Below are 18,812 nucleotides of genomic sequence, written 5' to 3'. Positions count from 1 at the left end.
AAAGAATAAAGAACAGTAAAGAAAAAGGAGAAAATGGTCAATTGCATTCCAGACTACTTTAAAATCGATAACATTTAATTGTGTAGATACTGTTTTATGTTTATGGCACAAGTATAAACTCTTAGAGGAAGGTAGTGCATCTCAATATTTAAGAAAATATTCGTAATGTTGTAGATATTTGTAACATTCACAATGCATAAAACTGGTTTTATTGTGTATTCCGTTGTAATTAACAGTTTATGCTAATACATATTTTGAAATGACTTGTAGGTAAATGTATGTTTTGTTTTGTGTTGTGGTATGAAACTAAAAATCAACGTATAAAACTTAGCTAGAAAATGTTAAATGGTAAAGAATATGTTAATTTTTCTTCATTCATAACCACTGACTACATTAATATCTTTACTGGCTTAAGCCCGGTCCCTCCCACTTAGTGACGTATTTCCGGTTAACTGTCAAACTTAGAGGCTGCGTGTTAGTTGAGTGGACGCGCTTGGACCAAAAACCAGCGAACTGGGAGCTCATTTGTTCGGCAGACCAAGGTAATGGTACAAATTTTCTGTGACGTTTACTTTACTGTAGTCTCCACATTTTTATTTGAGTCATATTTTCTGCTTTTAGAACCACTTTCCACTATATTGATTTAGTTTTTCGTTCTGGACCGCTTTGCGCGCTCATGTTATTTACTAAATTTATCATTGTTTAACATTACTGTATATCAGTTGCTAACAGCTGATGTCGTTAACTACTAGCTACATGGCATGAGCCGAACTGTGGCAGCCTAGCAGGAGTCGTGAAATCAGTGGAACAATCGTTTCTGAGGATCTCAATCATAAGTTTAACGGACTTTTGTGTTATTTGTGTATATTTGATTCTGAATACGAGTTGCACAAAACTTGCCATTTATTGAATGCCGACATTTTAGATGGTTAATTGAGTATGCATTATAGTATCAGATCCATATACTTAGGAACTAAATGACATACTTTAAAAATTGAGTTTGGTGTTTGATGTAGTAATCAGAGCTTCACTGTTCGCTTTTCAACCACATTAAGCTCTGCAGAGAGTGACAGGTGTGTATGTGTATGTGTGTGTGTGAGTGCCAAAATCCAGTATCCTTCGTCACAACCTGTAATAAAAATAGTCACAAGGAAGATCAGTGTGACACAGTGAGGCAACTCTGAGGATAAGCTAGCATCTAGAAGTCACCTAAAACCTGTTTGTTGCTTAGTTTGCTCTCTTTTCCTTTCATGCTTTAAAGCTTGTGTGATTATATGGAGCTTACACATACCAGTAGAGTAATCCAGGGTCAGGAATAATGAGCCGCGGTGCTTGATTTTGTAATGCTTTTGTAACAGTACATTACACATATTTTATAACCTATTCTAGTTATTTGCCAAAATGTGCTGGGTTGTTATTTGGGACACATTTCAATTTACTCGTGTATGTGTATGAGGGATGTGAGGCTAGATTAAAATATAACCTGAACTAAACATTGACTAATGCCTTATGTGTATATTGCGGTGTTATTCTTTAATGTGCCATAATAAATACATTCAGTTTTCTGTATTACAGGCAGTTGGTTGAAATGTCTTTTATATTTGACTGGATCTACAGGAGCTTCAGCAGTGTCTTGCAACTATTAGGTATAGTGTATATTGTAAATATTAACCATATTGGTCAACCTTAACCACCACAGCCTGGGTCATACTAAAGAAATTGCCATTTGTCAACCAGAACATCTGCATTGTCCTATTTGACATTACTTTCCTCTACCCCAGGCCTATATATTTTATGTTAATGTTATCTTTTACATTTAGGCATTTTTACCAATTCCAGCTCAAATACTCACAAATGTACAAATTCTATATACATTGTTGGTATTATTTATATTGTTAAAAGCTAGATACCTATAAAAGTATATAAATATGTAATAACAGATTTACTATCACTTCAGTGGCAAATACTGGCTAAACAAACAAACAGACAAACAAACAAAAGCTATTTGGTGTTTGTAATGACTGTGGGGCCTCTGTCATCCTTCATCAAAGCTGAATTAGAAAAATAATACATATTAATCATTTATAATGAATTTGTATTCAATTAACAGAAGTTGTTTTTTTTCTCCTCATAATCAGGGTTGTACAAGAAGACTGGCAAGCTTGTGTTCCTTGGACTAGACAATGCTGGAAAAACAACACTCCTGCACATGCTCAGAGATGACCGGCTAGGACAGCATGTGCCAACACTACATCCAAGTACATTCAACAGTTTGACATGTTGCCAGATCACCTGCTAGCCTTATGTCTCTTGCTTCATCACTTATCTAAAGTCGGTGCTTCCCCTCTGTTCTCAGCATCTGAGGAACTGACTATTGCTGGGATGACCTTTACGACCTTTGACCTTGGAGGTCATACACAAGGTAGGAATGAAGAAAGTCTTGCTGAACCATGCATAAAAAGTTGTAATAGTGCTTAGCATAATTTTCACATAAATGCTGAAACTGTGTGGCTCCCACAGCACGAAGAATCTGGAAGAACTACCTCCCAGCCATAAATGGTATAGTCTACATGGTGGATTGTGCTGATCATGATCGACTAGCAGAGGCTAAAGTTGAACTAGATGTGAGTCAGTTATATTGATTTTATTTAGATCTTGACACATGCCACGGATGTTTATGAACATATGACACTTTCTGTCTGCAGGCATTATTAACAGATGAAACCATCTCCAATGTCCCGGTTCTCATCTTGGGGAATAAGATAGACCGTCCAGAGGCCATCAGTGAGGATTCACTGAGAGAAATGTTTGGTGTTCATGGGGAAACAACTGGAAAGGTACACATATGGGATTAAATGATATGATTGAAAAGTCATATTTTTTGTATACCGTTTGCATCCATCTGCATGGTGTTAAATGGTAGAAACACTAAAACTGCATCTTTGCTTTAGTTAGACAATCTAATTTCACTGTTTTATGATTTCAGTTTATAATACATTTGAGTTTGTGTTGCCTGGACATTTTCACTGCTTACTAACAACAACAGTAAGCTTCACAGTTCTTGCACAGCCAGACCTAACTACCTTTTAGGACAGAATAAAAGTGTTATTGCACCTACTGTCATTCTGGGATAGCTGAAAACAGCAATGTTGAAATTTCTAATGCAAATTTGAATTGGCAAAGGCAGGCCTAAGTGTGCTTAAATTGCCACTGCTGTTGATAAATGCAGTGGGAGTGAGGGCCAATGCGCTATTAAGAAGCATTTAGCACTTTATCCATCTTATGCACATATTTCATCACTGGTGTTAACCATCCACTGTTGGCACAGCTCTCTGAGTGTCACACTACAGTATGCTCTATGCGCTGTTGTGTAACATACAAAGTTGCGGGTTTAAGACGCTGATTGTATGCATTCTATGTCCACAGTTAAACTGTTTGTTAATTAAAATCTGTGCATTTAGATGTCTGTTTTGGTTTCTTTTCAGGGCAAAGTATCTTTGAAGGACTTGAATTTGAGGCCAATGGAGGTTTTCATGTGCAGTGTGCTGAAGAGACAAGGATATGGAGATGGTTTCCGCTGGCTTTCACAGTATATTGACTGATTTGCGTTCTTTTAATAACTTTAACTTTTGCCTGTGCACAGAGACACATTTTCCACACAAAACTACAGCCAGCAGAGAGATATATCTGAATAAATATACTATGTTTATAACTTTAACTGTGCCATTAGGAAATTGGTTTCGGGTGGTGTTTTGGTGTTAGTGTACCCATTTTTTTTGCTGTATTCAAAGAAGTCTGTATGACAGTATCAGTCATACCACACTGTGTCAAAGAAAGGTTTTGAATCATGATTTTGTGTTATTCTCATTGAGAATAATTGTCTTCTTTTTTCTACCTTAACTTAAAGCCTGTAGGGAGTTGTGTCTGCTGTATAGAACATGCTGTGAACCAGTTTCTGACCCACGTTATTTTTAGTTGCTGGTGTTGACTTACAGTGAAGGTCAGTTTGGTTAACATTCTATGCTTGGAGTTACTCATCCTTGATGGGGGATTAAAAACCTTTGTCAGTGCAGATAAAACATTAGATCCATATATTTATCATGTTTCTTTAAGATTAATTGTAGCTCTTTTAAATACAAGAGCTAAATAGTTTTTCTGGAAGGTGTGGCGGAAGCTTGCTGCCATATTTGCTAATGAGAAAAGTGTTTATACAGTAGCCTGCTACCTACTGATTGGTGACAGTTTTGCTGATTGCATGTTTTTTGTTTGTTTTAGTCACTGAAAGGTTTCCCACTACCAATTATATGAATGTGACCACCAGTGCATTAACTGACATTTTGCTGTGAGGAACTTTAATACCACAGAAAGGTATTAAATAATTCAAGTATATTGTAGCTGCATCAGCACAGCCAGGTGATGTAACAACTCATACTCATCCACAGAGAAGATGCAACACTACCAATTTTTCCTGATCCATACTTGCTGTTAAATGACTTGAGTACTTTGTGATCAGTTGCTGCTGTCAGCAGACAGTGATACTATGAGAGTACTTGGGTGGTACATATAACAGGGCATGCAAAATATATGCATGACATTACTTTTAGTGCAATACTATACAGTATATTGTATATAAGCTCTTATTTATATTTTGCAATAAAAAGTGACTTGCCTTGTGTTACACCAAGCATCAGTCTATGAAGTTATGTGTCTGTTACAAAAGGCAGGCCATATTGTTATTAAAAATGCAAAGTTTTAAATAAACTTTTTTGTGAATAAATATTTTGCATTATAATTTACATTCATCAGCTATACACAGTAAGTATAATGTTACAAAAATAGTTGCAACAAAACAAAACAAATCAAAACAAAAAAAGCCCCACAATAAAAGACTAAGATCTGATCAGAAATAATAAATACTTTTGGTAAATATACCGGACTGTTTTATGTACTTTTCTGGTTTAGTAAAAGAGAATAACAGTAAAAACATAACTGGAAAAAGATACCAGAGTTCGACCTTTTTTTGCATTAAAACTCTTAATTTTACAGCTTGTTAAAACAGGTGAGTGAGGGTCCCTTTCAAATACAGATTTTTAAAAATTATTCCAAAAGCATTGTAGTGTAAGTTAAAGTAAAAAATATTAATTCTAGAATTTTATTGTTGGTGAGACAAAATGAAAATTGTTCGATACTATGGAAGCCATAGTACTTTAGGGGAGAACGTGTAGTAAAACTGGCAAATATAATCCCGTCTCCTTCTTTCCCATTGATTCGGAGATGTTCGTATTTGGATTCTGTCCAATCACATTAATCGTCTGTTTTCGTGGACCAATGAGACACAACCAGGAAGCTCGACAATGTTTCAACGTAAACGCTGTTAGGAGGAATATTTGCAAAAGAAGACTAGTTTAAATTCGGCACTCTGATATACCTACCTTGTATGGATCTTTGGTGGCTTGTCTGAACATTGGTTCTCTGGCTTTTTTAATGTGCTGCTTTTAACGACATTTCTGTGTTTCTAATTTGCTAAACACCGTCACCGGACACATGTGTAAAGTTCATCTGCGCTGCTAACGGAATGGAGGTAAAGGAGGTAGACAGGTGTTGCTGTGTAGTCAAGGCGTCAGAGGCTTTTTCAGCAAAGAAATCTGTGAGTTGCAGCGGAGTTATCGTCCATCCTCAGACTGGAACTGTGATATGTACTGGCTTCCCGTTTACTCGTTTTATAATTGATAAAAAATCACTTTCCCCAAACCATAGGATCCTGTCACCGCACAGCTTCAGCGAAAAACTTAAAATCCGCGTCAGCTTTTGTAGCCGTCGAGATTTGGATGCCAACCAGTGCGTACAGGGAGAAGCATTCACACCGTCCAAAAGCAAAACAGCACGACAGCAGGAAGTTGCAGCCGAGTTGCTGATGCTGGTGAATTGCCTGGAGTTCAAAGAGGCTTTCCAGGCACTTTTCCAGGAGACTGACCAGTGGCGTTTCCATGGTGATGAAGTGGATGAGGAGCTGATCAGAGATGCTCAGTTCCTCAGCTGGTTTGCTGTACTTAAGACAGCTGTGGCAGCTGACAGTAGCCCACATTCAGGGACCATCCCCTGGCAGAGCAGCTTGTCTCTCCAGAAGGGCTGTCCGGTTGTTGCATGTGGCTCACCTTTTGGCTCCCTTTGCTTAGATCTCTTCATCAGTGCCCTCAGCAGAGGTATCATCAGTAACCTTGCTGGAGAGGAGAATGCTGTCATCCTCACTGATGCCCGTTGCTTGCCAGGCACAGAGGGTGGAGGCTTGTTTGTGGTGGAAGGTGCAGACAGCGTGTGTCTCACTGGGCTGATTGTGTCTCCATTTGGCTGGAAGGCAAATGAATGGATAGGTCTCACTTTAGTCTGCTCTGTCCACGTGATCTTCAGGAATATCATCACATGCATAAGTGGTCAAGATCTGCTCCGAGATGTTTGGCTCCATTCCGGGGTGGTAGGTCTTCACTTGTCCACCACAGCCCATGAATCAAAAGCTGTTAAATATCCTACTGTGTGCTTTGTGGACAGTGGACACTTCTGGGGCTCAGGGGTTGTAATTACCTCACAGCTAGTTGTGACCTGTCGGCATGTTGTCAGCGGGAAGTCCACAGTCACCTTGAAGTTCCATCACAGGGGCAGGTGACAGCATTTTCATTGTCTTTAAGCATTATGTCTGTACAGGAAGGGAAAATAATCTAAAAAAAAGACATTAAAACATGTTTAATAGAGAATTTCACAGCAAATACTTAGACTAGTTACAGCAGGAAAAGCACAGGTGGAACCAATAACAAAAAAAAGACAAGCTGTGTTCTGTTTAGGCATCCCATTAAACAATGTTGGTTACGTGACCATGCACAGTACCAGGGGCCTTATGCATCCAACTATCACTGATGTTATTAGATTCGCTTATGTTTTTTCAGAGTTTGTGTGCTAGATTGGCACAAGAGTAATAGAGTAGGTAATGTTTGCTGTATGTTTTGGGGGTTTGTGTTTCACAGAGTCCATGCTTGTGTGGGTGATGTGCTGTTTTCCACAAAAGCATCTTCACCATATGATCTGGCTTTGGTGCAGTTACAAACCTCCTGCCCAGAGGCTGCGACCCCTCGAATGGCCCAGAGTTTCCATCCAGGTTTGACGTCAGTCTTGTTTAATAGGGACAGTAGAACTGTTTTTCAGATAAACATTGAACTTCATATTGATTTGCAGAAGAGATCTCTGACTCTTTACACAAAAGAAACTGTTATAAGATTGTTCAGTTTAGGTTTTTCTGTCTGCAGGTGAATCTGTAGTTGTGGTGGGATATGGTGGGTTGGGTGGGAGCTGTGGTCCATCCCTGACCTCTGGCGTCCTCTCCAAAGCCATTAGCTTTAATTACCAGCCCATCATGCTTCAGACCACTTGTGCAGTACAAGCAGGGGCCAGCGGTGGTGCTCTGGTGCGGACACAAACAGGAGAGCTGCTGGGTAAGAAACCCTGCAAGTACAAAATCATGTACTCTCTTTGATCAGTGGGGGGCATATGATGACCACAGAAACCTTCACGGTAACAGTGCACCACACATGTAGAGAAAATGCTGCTATACACATCAGATTGCACTCTCTCCACTGCTGTATTTGTAGTTCTCAGGTTATAACAATTATTTTGCTATTTTTAAGGTGTCGTATCCAGCAACACAAGGGACATGGCTGCCAATGTGACCTACCCACACCTCAATTTTTGCATCCCAGTGACTGTTTTCCAGAGATTGTTGCAGCACTTTCACCAGACAAGAGATGTTGATGTGTTCAGCGCATTAGACACCGCAGAAAAAGAAGTTATAAGGGTGTGGAGGCTACAGGGTGCTCAAAGCAAACTATAACGAAGGACTTGTGCAGCCTCAGATACGTTAGAGAAAAAGGTTGAGTGACTAATCAGCTATGGACTATGTGTAAAATCACATTAGGTAATCAAATTGATATGATGTAATTTTTTTAACCAAAACTGGAGTTTTCAAATATATAACTTAATGTTGATATGCTCACATAGTCATGAGGTAAATAGTGTGAAATATTATAAGACTGCTTAAATCTTAACAGGCAAGTTACTTTAATACCTGTAATGATTGTACTGTAATGTAATTAAATTGATAAAATGGTTTATTCTGGAGACATTCAGTTTTTCCTGGGTATATATTTCTTTACAATGCCACAGGACCAGAAATGGACTTAGAAAGTTGAATAAAGTGAGAGTAATTTTTCACATTTCTCCCTGTGTATAGTCATAGAGCATCAGTAAAATGATGGCAGGAAAAAGTACATTAGGTTTCCCATGACATCTAAGCTTTATTTTACAGTTATATCATCAAGAAAAGACTGTGCACTCTTCCTGGAAGTGTGTGTTAAAATTCACACTTGGTAAATTTGGCTTGTTTTTACCAAGCAGGACGAATATTCAGCATAATAAGCTGACAGGTTGCTGAAAATGATTGGTCCCTTTGGGCAGCTAGAAAACTTGTATTCAGACATCTGTTGGCAGACATGCACGCTCACAGATAACACATTTATGGTTTCACTCATTGGGACATTAGTGGTGCTGATTTCCATTATCACAGAAATGTGAAGCTGAGAAATGACATTTCAAAGGGTTGGCTACTGTCAGTTTTCACAATGCTAAGATAAGATTTCTCAGCGTGAGCTCCTGAGGGTGAGCATACGCTGTAACATAGTATAAGATTTATGTGCTGCTGTTTGCAGACTGAATAGTTCACAATGGAGAAGCTTGAGCAATGTTCTGAGGAGGCTGAGGAGGGAGTTTTCTGTAGGCATTGTGCTGTTAAAAGTGCTGATATGCAGACATGGGTCTGGATCTGAGTGAGTAAGGGCATGCGTAGAAAGACATAACATGGGTTACCACAGGAGTGCCTCAATTTAAAATTAAGTTATATGTTTAATCAAATTTAAACTATCTTTTTTGATTTACTCAATTATAGGATAATTAGAGTTTAAATAAATTAATCTCTTTTTAATGGATTTTTTTGCACTGATTAAGGAATTTTTAAGGGAAAAAAAACATGAAAACCACCCCTGAATGTATAATTTAAGGTATAAAGTAAGGGATTTCATGGTTTTTAGTCAAATTAAGGCACATTTTCCCACCTTAGAAACTCATTAAACCATGCAAAACATTAGTTAAAAAGTAATTCATTATTAGTCCATTATTTTACCCCCTCAGTAGGCCATTAAAAATAACTTGATTTTATCACTATTAATGGAAAAATAAGGGGTTCTGTTTCACAGTGAATATTATAATACTTGTTCTTATCAAAGCATACAAATGTCACTTATTTTAGTGAACCTTTCTTAAGATGTCATCTGGAAATGATGAAGATTATTTTCTAACAAAATCCCAGTCATCTGATCCAAATATCCAATCAATCACTCTAGTTGACTTGAGACACAGGAGGAGTGTGCTATTTAAGGATCAATGTTTAAACCTCTGTTAAAATGACAAATGACAGATATAAAGTGTACATTTTATTCTTGCTGCCCAGAGCCACTAGCACAGTCTCTTCTTTAATCTCGAATACAGACTTTCAGATGAGCTCCAGTGGGTCTCCTCTGAGAGCGAATGACATTGGTTTATCTTTTAGTGATTTGTTGTAGCCTACTAAGGATTCTTGTTGAAAAAGCCTATGTGTATAAACAAAGCAAAATGAAAAATGCCTATTTTCTGCACAACATCACAATAGTGATAAAATCTGACAAGGAATAAAGAAAACATGAGCACAGACTCAGATGTACAGTGGTCAGCTAGGCCACATTAAACCAGTTTATTTAATCTTTTTTATTAAACACAGAAATTAATCCACATTTTGATACGAATGTACACCTAAGCAGTATATTCTGCTTTTCTTTGAAGGCATTGATAATGGGACTAATAGGTGACAATCTGTCTTCTGACACACATTATATACAAGCTAAAGAGTGATGAGTGAGAAATAATGATGAGACAGAGCACTACTGCCACATAAGAGCTGAAGCGCATGACATGAAAGAAGTAAAGTCAGAGGGTGTTTTTCAGTTCCTATACTAATGTGGCTTATTCACTTCATTATCTGTTTCCTGCCTAAAACCAAAACTGGTTATCCAAATTTTGTTAATCTGCAATAAAGAAAAGCTGAATGATGCCAATTGGTACCTAATCTTTCTCAATTTTTTAAAGCAAGCACATAACAAGCACCTGCAGCTACTTAAAGCTGCCAATATGCATCAGCTAAAAACTTCTCACAGAACATACAACAGAAGGGAACAAAGATTCACAAACATGAGGAACAAAATTCTTCAGACTTCAGACCCATAATTTCTTAACAATGATATTTACCCCTCCCTTGCCTATTTTAAGAACATCCTCTAACATTAAATACTCCCAGGACATTTTCATCATCCTTCTCCCTCGCTTTTTTATAAGCCAGTGTTGTTCTGAATGTGAGAGTTTCATCACACCCATCTTTTTGCAGGATTTATAGGTGTGTGTGTGTGTGTTTGTGTTTGGAACATCAAGATGCTCAAGTAGAGAGGGTGGACTATACATTGGCCCTTTACCAAATATATCCCCCATCATCCACCTCTCCCACCTCTCCTTCTTCCTCTTCAGCCTCCTCTGCAGCCTCCTCATCTTCTTTCTCTTCCTCATCTTCCCATCCAACCCCGCTGCCAAAATCACCTGAATATGCTATTTCATCATCTGTAGAAAGATGGACAGAAAACATGCAGGGCAGGGGGGATACAGGGAGAATGAATTATCCACAGTGGCCTCTTGTATATTGCAATAAATTCTGCTCAGCATGTCTTCCTCTCAATTTTGACAGGGATTCAAAAACATTGACTGCAAAGGCAAAAACGGGGGCATGTGTTTGACTTTATCTGGATTTTAATAGCTATTTCAAAACCTTGCCAGGGGGACCCATTCTTATCAGGTGTAGGTTCAGTCCAACCAGCCCTCATTTATCTTGAAAGACTTTTCTCACAGCGACAAGCTGTGCTTTAGAATGCAAATAAGTCTGGACACATGAATGTGGCACTGGTCCCTGCAGTTTACACTGCAGTGGGCCTCAGTCCTTTAACATAAAGGAAGGCTTGTGGAGAATGCATGTGGGGGTGCTGTGGAGGAATGGGCCGATCCACTGCAGAGTTTTTTCTTGCTAGGTTCAAATTCTATTCATATGTTGTCAGCTGAAACCTACAGAGCTTACCACAATCTGGCTTGCCGCGGATTCTAGATGCAGCTACTTCCCCACCATTTTGATCAACACACCAACACTCTCCCCTGTCACACTGCTGCTTCCTGTAGTAGCCGTCTTCATCGCAGCTAGGGATGAATTGACCTGGCATTGACAAATGAAAAAAAGTCAGGTATGGCAAAGAAAATGTTATCCTACATACTGTACAATATAATGCCCTCAAATCACATGCAGACAAAGCAGATAAACACATCCGGGCCTCATCACACATGGCACTCAGCCCAAGTGAGAATGAAATGCACGCAGCATACAGTATGTGGCAGCCAGTTCGATTCACTGAGCAGGACAGGGGTAAATAAGTATTAAGTTAACATATTGTAGCATTTTGAGGTGTGTATGTGGGGTGGGGGGAGGTAGCTATCATGGAATAAAGGAGGACACAAGATCAGAAAGTTTTCAATTTTTACATTATTACATGAATATGAAATAAAGCCTGTGGTCAGAAAACCAGGGGGGGAAAAGGAGTAAACTGTCATAGTCTTCAGAGCTGGATGGATTTGTCATGATAATATTTCAGAGAGTTTTTTATAGTGTTGTAAAAGAAAAAAGAAAAATTTGAGTGTAACACAATCTTGGAGAATCTTGAATCAGAGCCCAGTCAGCCAGCCAAAATCTGCACATGCATACATACAGTACGTATGTCCAAATACACACATACTGTACATTCACATATTCACATGCTGACACATACATGCAAGACACATCGAGAGCTGCTTTCCTTCTAATCTATAAGACTGATCAGAGACTAATCTCCTGCTTGTCATCTGCTTGATGAAACCCCACTGACCACAAAAGACACATCTAACTGGGTTGAAATGCTTTTATGAGAAGTCAGACACCTACCAAACTTTCTTTTGCCGCCATCCAGTACTTGGATTCTCTCAAGTTCAGCCAGGCATGGCGGCTCTGAAAAGAACAGAAAATAATATTTACAAGCGAAAATAAAGGAACAAAGCACTCTCCTGAGCATGATTAGAAATACAACTGAGGTAATGACTACCTAAAATCTGATCAATCAACAGTCAAAACTAAATTCTCTTGTGAGTATAATCAATCTTATATAAATGGACTGTATTTATATAGCACATTTTCACACTGTGTTGCACTGGCCAAAGCACTTTACAGGGAGATCATACACCATTCACACACCGATGACAACAAGGCTGCCACACAACGGCACTAGTCAAGCCACCGGGAGCAATTCGGGGTTCAGTGTCTTGCTCAGGGACACTTAGGCATGCGGGGAGACTGGGAGTCGAACCACCAATTTGCTGGTTAGAAGACGACTGCCCTACCTCGTGAGCCACAGCCATTCCATATAATGGCTTCCAACAATTTAAAAATCTATTCTTATGTCCACCCTTCCCAAACACAAGAGTCTATGTTTAAGCTTGGCTGGTTGGCTGATACGTGCAGTTTCTGAGAGCTGTGGGAGAAGCAGGCTGTTAACAAGCATCATGGTTTTAGTGCCTTGCGGTGACTGTTTCATTCTGCAAGGTGAATACGAGTAGAAAGACAAACCAGCACATGACACAGAAGTGGCTACACCTGTGGGTAGTTTAACTTCTTGAGGTTTGAATGCATGTGTCAAAGGAGGTATATCAGGATGCCAATCGACACACACACACCCAAAGGCTACACACCTCACATCCTTCCCAGAATACTCACTCTCTCTCCAAAAGCAGAGGCACCACTCTGCAGTGGAGACCTTGCCGTCCCTGTAGGAGTCACAGGAGTTGAAGAAGGGTCGGATACAGACTTCATACTTGTCCAAGTTGATGGCAGCTAGCTCAGCCTGGTCCAGGTACAGGTCACTGTTGGTGTCTAACTTGGAAAACATCCAGCCTATGGAGTCCTTACAGCTGGCCACCAGGCTTCTGTCCAGCACTGCAAACACAAAGACAGACAAACAAACATTCATTTATATCAGGAGACAGCTGTACAAATGAATAATGAAACCATGCCAGTGTGCTCAAAAACACGTATTATTGTTTTAAAGGTGCATTAACGAAAATTTTATTTTCCCCATTGGACTTCTTTTTGCTTTTTTAAATTGCAGTTATTGCATGGTGCAATTAGTGTTGATCATGGCTCCCAAGTCTTGGTCCAGAAAATAACAAGTGAAAAGTCACCAGTTTATTTATTTATAGGACACCAGTGGGTTTTTATGAATGTACACATCCAGAGTTGTGTAGTATAAAATTGCCCAGAGCTGCAGTGTCAACTGTTATGTCAGCAGTAGCAGCTGGGTAGCAACAACCACTGTCTTCACAAAGATATAATTCAAGACTTAACGATTTGTTTAGACATTTTTATAGTATACTGCCTGTAACTAAAGTATTGTAGCTATTTCTTAATATAGTCGGGATTCACCGGGTAGCAGTTCTAACCTGATGCAGTGCTGGCTGCAGTTGTTCTGGCTCCAGGCTTGCTGTTGTTATTCTGCTTGGCATTGCTCTGCAGTAGCTGGAACCAGTCCCTCAGACGCTCCCCGAGATCAGCCAGATCCTGTCCGGTACAGCTCTCTGTGGAGGTCAGAGGGAACGGAAGAATATATCTGTTGCATCCATTGTGATTGTTGTGCTCATTGAGTGTGAGAGACGGAGATAAAGAATCAAAAAAGAGAGAAATGGGAGACTGCAGTGTTTACCAGTGAATTCATATTAAATATATTTTTTCAGATTTTTTCTTACCATGTTTACTTTCCTTGGATGTAGGTGTAGCAGCTGGACAAGGACACAGATCTGAACACTTCAGGGTTATATCCTTCCCTGTAAGACATGCCTGCTGCTCCAGTTTGCACTGCAACACAACCACATGCATACATGCTTTAACACACATACTCTGGTAACATTGACAAGGGGACACAAAGGTGAAGTAAAATGAGTTATTGCCTGCAACAGAGATCAAATATTCATGAGGTGACTGACTGTATGCCTTAATTCAAATCTGGAACTTGCTCTTGAATGTGTTTTTTAACCTCTGCTTTCAGACAAGGTCAGAAAGAGTGATCCAAAAGACAAAGCACAAATCAATAAGCTCATGAGATTTTGTCAGCACAGGCCACCAATTGGTCCTTCTGAGGCCATACATCATGGCTCTTTGTCTCAGGTTTTCCCCCTGAGAGTCTCTTCACACTGCTCAGCTCTGAATGTGCAAGGTGTGTGTTATTAATTACAGTGCACAGTACATTATGTTAGTACACATAGCACAAAATTTAAGCTGTGGATAAATGTGTGCATTTGACTGATGCACATATTTTTTCATACATATTCACCACATAGTAATTTTTTAATCATGTCTGTTAGTACAACCTACAGAGCAGATATTTTTACACATTCTTATTGAAGGGGATGCTTTACAGTTGCCCTGTCAGTGATTCCCACCCTCCATCTACACCAAGTATTTTTACATCATTTTCTTTTTTTCTGTTTTTCAAAGTTTTGATTCAATGTCCGCCAATATATTGTCTCACAGAAGGCACATTTATCTGTGACTCATTCTTTTAAACCTGTAGGCTATATGATTAAAAAAAAAATAGATATATAAGTGAGTTATGTTTGTGGGACTGGTTGATATGGCTGAAATCAATATATTTCTATTATCAGTGTACATTCTGTTGACAGTTTATTAGGCACAGTTGGGTAAAACTAATACAGTCTAATATAATAGTCCTGCCATTTTGGAGGCTGCAGCTTGTGGTACTGTTTAATAGTACTGGGTTGTACTGACAGGTGTTTCTATTATTAAATTCACTCTCACTGATATAAATGGGTAGCATATAATTTAACACCTCAGTATGATTAAACAACCGCATGATATAGGTTCCAAAATGAACACAAACATAGGCATAAAACAGTTTCAACAAAATCTGCACATTATAATCTTCATGAAAGGATGATTTGTTGCAGGACAATTGTACAGTATGAGACTTCCCAACAAACTGACAACTGGGTTTGTATCTAGTTATTGCAAAATTGAATGATGCAACTGGCGTTCAGTGCAATGAACTGTGTTCAGTTGTCATGCTTTACATCTGACAAAACAGTTAAAATGAGCAAAACAAAACCTTCAATAACTAATTCAGTTAGTTTTAACCACAATTTTCTTAGAGTAATTAAATCAGCCTGCAAAATTTTGTAATATTTGATGATATTAGACACAACACCGCTTAAGGTAGATAATATCATTTCCCAGGGTTATGTGTTTGTACCTTTGAGGCATAGTTGTGTCCATCTGATCCACACACAGGGCCGGTGGAGGAGATGGGACAAGGTTTACAGTTTCCATCAGGAGACCTGAGAGCAGGTTGCTTCAGTCTGCAGGACAGACACAAACACAGCCTCACTAAATCCAGCCGAGACATCAAATGCTGTGCTAATTCAGAGAACAGACACAGCAGCATCAACCTGAACATGTAACAAACAGCGCTCCCGTGTGCTGTTGTCTGCATGTATTGGTTTATCATCAAACAACAGGCAACTGTACTGCACTAGTGCACACAAACAAGTTTTATTATTACACATCCAAGACAGCACAAACCACTCACTGTAAACTTTGTGTTTCTGTGCATGAACAGAGAAGATTTTTGGCTACATGTATGCTTTTGTTTTTGCGAGTTAGAATGGAGTTGCGCAGGGCTTTGCACACTCACCTGTGTTCAAGTTTCTTGCGGTTGATGCACACAGCTCTCTGGTAGCCCTGGGCAATACACACCTTGTGCCGGCTGCATTTGACCTTTTGACAAGGGTCCTTGGTGGTGTCTACATCTAGGAACAAAATAAGAAATCCCATGTATACTGTAGTATCCTCACTACTTCCTGCTTTTGACCTTTTTCCCAGTGTTTCTCTGTCCATCATTCTATTTTCCGCTCCCAGTCTCAAATCCCAAATCTCTCCCCTCTATTTGCTCAGCGTAACCTAAGCGTCAGTCTGAATTACTGGAGCAGCACAGAACAGTTGGTCTTGAACTACAACCAATATGTATCTTGAGGCATTTTGTGCTTTATTGCCAAACATAAAACTCAAAAGACTTTCAAGAGGAAGCCAATTCATTTTTGATCGAGCTGTACATGTTATAAGTTTTTGTAAGAGTAAAGAAAAGTGCAATTTTCACAGTTCACTGGCAGATTTCTTTTAGTTACTTATTGAAATATGATTTTGATATTATACTTTAGGTGACTTGCTAAGACAAAAGCATTTCACAAAGTAGTCTAAAGCTTGCGTGGATAGTTCATTCTGCCCCATCCATCACGGACCACACACTGCTGTCAGCAAAATGCTGGACCATGTGTCAGCACCCCTCCACACAAACACACACTTACTTGTACTTCTATATTTGTGAGGACACTCGCTGATATAATACATTCCCTAGCCCCTTATCCTACCTTTAACCATCAGAACTAAATGCCCCTACCCTAATACGTAATTCTAACCTGAACCATAAAACCAAGTCTTAACCCTCAAAAAGGTGTTTCACAAAGTGAGGACTGGCTAAAATGTCCTTACTTTCTAAAGATGTCCTCACTTTGTAGCAAAAAAATACATTTATGGTCCTTGTTACGTAGCAAGTGGAGGAACACACTCATATGTGACAGCTGTCTGCTACTTGCAGGCCTCCTGGAGCCTGAAGTGGATTTCACACTCTGTTCTTTTCCACTCCCCTGGCCTTCGCTCACTTACACTCTCCATCTGTATGGTACACTAGAATATGGCTTGTTCATAGAGTACTACTGCAGGGTCCATCTGACAGAGGTGCTTGTAAATCATATATTCATTCATCCCTTGTGCTTACTGTACCCTATTATATAGCACTATTATAATTTAGCAAGCGGGCTTAGGGTCTCCTCTCTTTTCCTCTCTGATCCTAAATACATTAATGCTGCCTACATCACAGGATTACTGAAACAAACTGAGAGATATCTGATTTTGAGGAGCAAATCCAAAACAATACAGCCGCCTGTCATGGCTGAGCTGGTTGTATAACTGACTGACTACTGTGCTGCTGGGGAGAAACAGTGAGGCTCGGAGGCATTAATGCCCAGATGCAGACTCTTCATTCAGACTGTCAACAGTGGAGCCTTATTCTCTTGTCCCTCCATATCCCAGTTGGCATTGATTGTGTAGAGTATCTCAGGGTATGGTATCACACATCTCCAAACCTCTGCTGTACTTGCTCTATCTGTTTCTCCAGTGTCTCCTCTTTTGTAGCTGTCTGCCTCACTTTTCACGCAGGTTTGATGTTTCACCCCCTCGTCTAATTTATCCTATTGCATCAGCAGAGTCAAGGTGCAGCAACCTATACAATCCTTAGGCCAAGGAAGAGGACATTAAATTTGTAATGGGGATACATCTCATTTGGTTTGGTTGCAAACATACAGTATGTACTGTACATGTATTTTCCAATCCATCCATTGAAGATTAAACCAATGGTTACACCAAAAAACAAAGTATCTTATATACAACCTCCAATCATACATACAATTCTGCTTTCTAATAGCAAAGTGTTTGTAAATAAATCTTGTTGGTAGGAAGTGGCTACAATACTGGCACAGTGTTGTGTTGTGAGTACAGAAGCATAAGGTGGCTGCCTGAGCCTCATGTTAACTTAACAGCCTTCCATGGATTAAAGCAGTGCCTGCAATGATGACGTTTCCATAGCAACAGGCTCTCTGTGGTCCGGGAATCATTTTTGGGTTGACTGTGATTTGCAGCTCAATCTGGTGTTTCTGAGAACTCTCCTCCTTTCTGTTTCTAAAACCTCTGTGGTGCACCTGTGTCTTTTCATATTCCTTTGTCTTCCCCTCATATCAGACATCGTCAATATGTGTATTCTCATCCTTGCTCTTCCTGCCTGTTTATTGATTTCCTCATCACATCCACTCTATCTCTGTTCAACTCTTGATGCACCTACCTACTTCAAGTTTTACTTTTCAAAAGTCTCTCCTTTGGTATTAAACTAATGCCTGCTGCAGTAGATCTCTCCTAATTAGGCTCCCTGTGCTTCGGTATAATCCAGTCCAGATTGGCATGGGGCTTATCCCTGCAGATTTAGGATAACAGAAGCAGAGTGCAGGCCGCATCCTCATCATCAACTCTCTTATCTCCTAATTACACACCCAGTCTCTAATATCATCAGTGCTATTATGTCTTCTAGGTACAGTAGCACTGAGGACAGGTGTCTCTTTGCTGCCTACAATTGCCAGTCCAGTAAATACAACAGCAGACACAAAAAAAATTAACCAGGAATCAAAGAAAAAAAGAATATAGGTCTAAATCTGAACCTGCGTTAATAGATTTTTTGCATAAATGTGGACGTCAAACAAGCTACAAAAACAAAGACACTGATGAAAGTAATAGGACAATCAAATGTGGACTATTAAATATCAGATCTCTCTCATCTAAATCTCTGTTAGTGAATGATTTGATAAGTGAACATCACATTGACTTATTGTGTCTTACTGAAACGTGGTTACATCAGGAAGAATATGTCAGCCTAAATGAATCCACTCCACCT

The 18,812-nt window shown here is 39.4% G+C and overlaps 3 protein-coding genes across 5 annotated transcripts in view; 2 read left to right on the top strand and 1 right to left on the bottom strand.

The window, feature by feature from the left end:
• The first annotated feature begins 454 nt into the window (after positions 1-454).
• Positions 455-3,718, top strand: sar1ab (secretion associated, Ras related GTPase 1Ab). The gene is made up of 7 exons (XM_020603226.1): positions 455-542; positions 1,576-1,646; positions 2,139-2,258; positions 2,357-2,422; positions 2,521-2,624; positions 2,706-2,837; positions 3,486-3,718. Exons 2-7 carry the CDS (start codon positions 1,589-1,591, stop codon positions 3,600-3,602), a joined length of 597 nt encoding a protein of 198 aa, XP_020458882.1. The 5' UTR covers positions 455-542; positions 1,576-1,588; the 3' UTR covers positions 3,603-3,718.
• A 1,597-nt stretch (positions 3,719-5,315) lies between these two features.
• Positions 5,316-8,154, top strand: tysnd1 (trypsin like peroxisomal matrix peptidase 1). The gene is made up of 4 exons (XM_020603040.1): positions 5,316-6,657; positions 7,017-7,147; positions 7,296-7,481; positions 7,674-8,154. Exons 1-4 carry the CDS (start codon positions 5,576-5,578, stop codon positions 7,874-7,876), a joined length of 1,602 nt encoding a protein of 533 aa, XP_020458696.1. The 5' UTR covers positions 5,316-5,575; the 3' UTR covers positions 7,877-8,154.
• Positions 8,155-9,794: 1,640 nt separating this feature from the next.
• spock2 (SPARC (osteonectin), cwcv and kazal like domains proteoglycan 2) overlaps positions 9,795-18,812 on the bottom strand; it is a 29,226-nt gene continuing 20,208 nt past the window's right edge. For all 3 annotated transcript variants that reach the window (XM_020603239.1, XM_020603240.1, XM_020603241.1), the window contains 8 exons: positions 15,951-16,065; positions 15,510-15,615; positions 13,990-14,098; positions 13,687-13,821; positions 12,965-13,183; positions 12,140-12,202; positions 11,249-11,380; positions 9,795-10,740 (listed from right to left, as the gene is read on the bottom strand). In XM_020603239.1, the coding sequence (XP_020458895.1) occupies positions 10,595-10,740; positions 11,249-11,380; positions 12,140-12,202; positions 12,965-13,183; positions 13,687-13,821; positions 13,990-14,098; positions 15,510-15,615; positions 15,951-16,065 (1,025 nt within the window). In that variant the 3' untranslated portion in view covers positions 9,795-10,594. The remainder of the gene's footprint in view (positions 10,741-11,248; positions 11,381-12,139; positions 12,203-12,964; positions 13,184-13,686; positions 13,822-13,989; positions 14,099-15,509; positions 15,616-15,950; positions 16,066-18,812) is intronic.

The sequence above is a fragment of the Monopterus albus genome, unplaced genomic scaffold, assembly GCF_001952655.1.
Source record: "Monopterus albus unplaced genomic scaffold, M_albus_1.0 scaffold60.1, whole genome shotgun sequence".
NCBI classification, from domain to species: Eukaryota; Metazoa; Chordata; class Actinopteri; order Synbranchiformes; family Synbranchidae; genus Monopterus; species Monopterus albus.
Note: the sequence above shows the minus strand (reverse complement) of the source record. Positions and strands in the feature narration are given on the sequence as shown.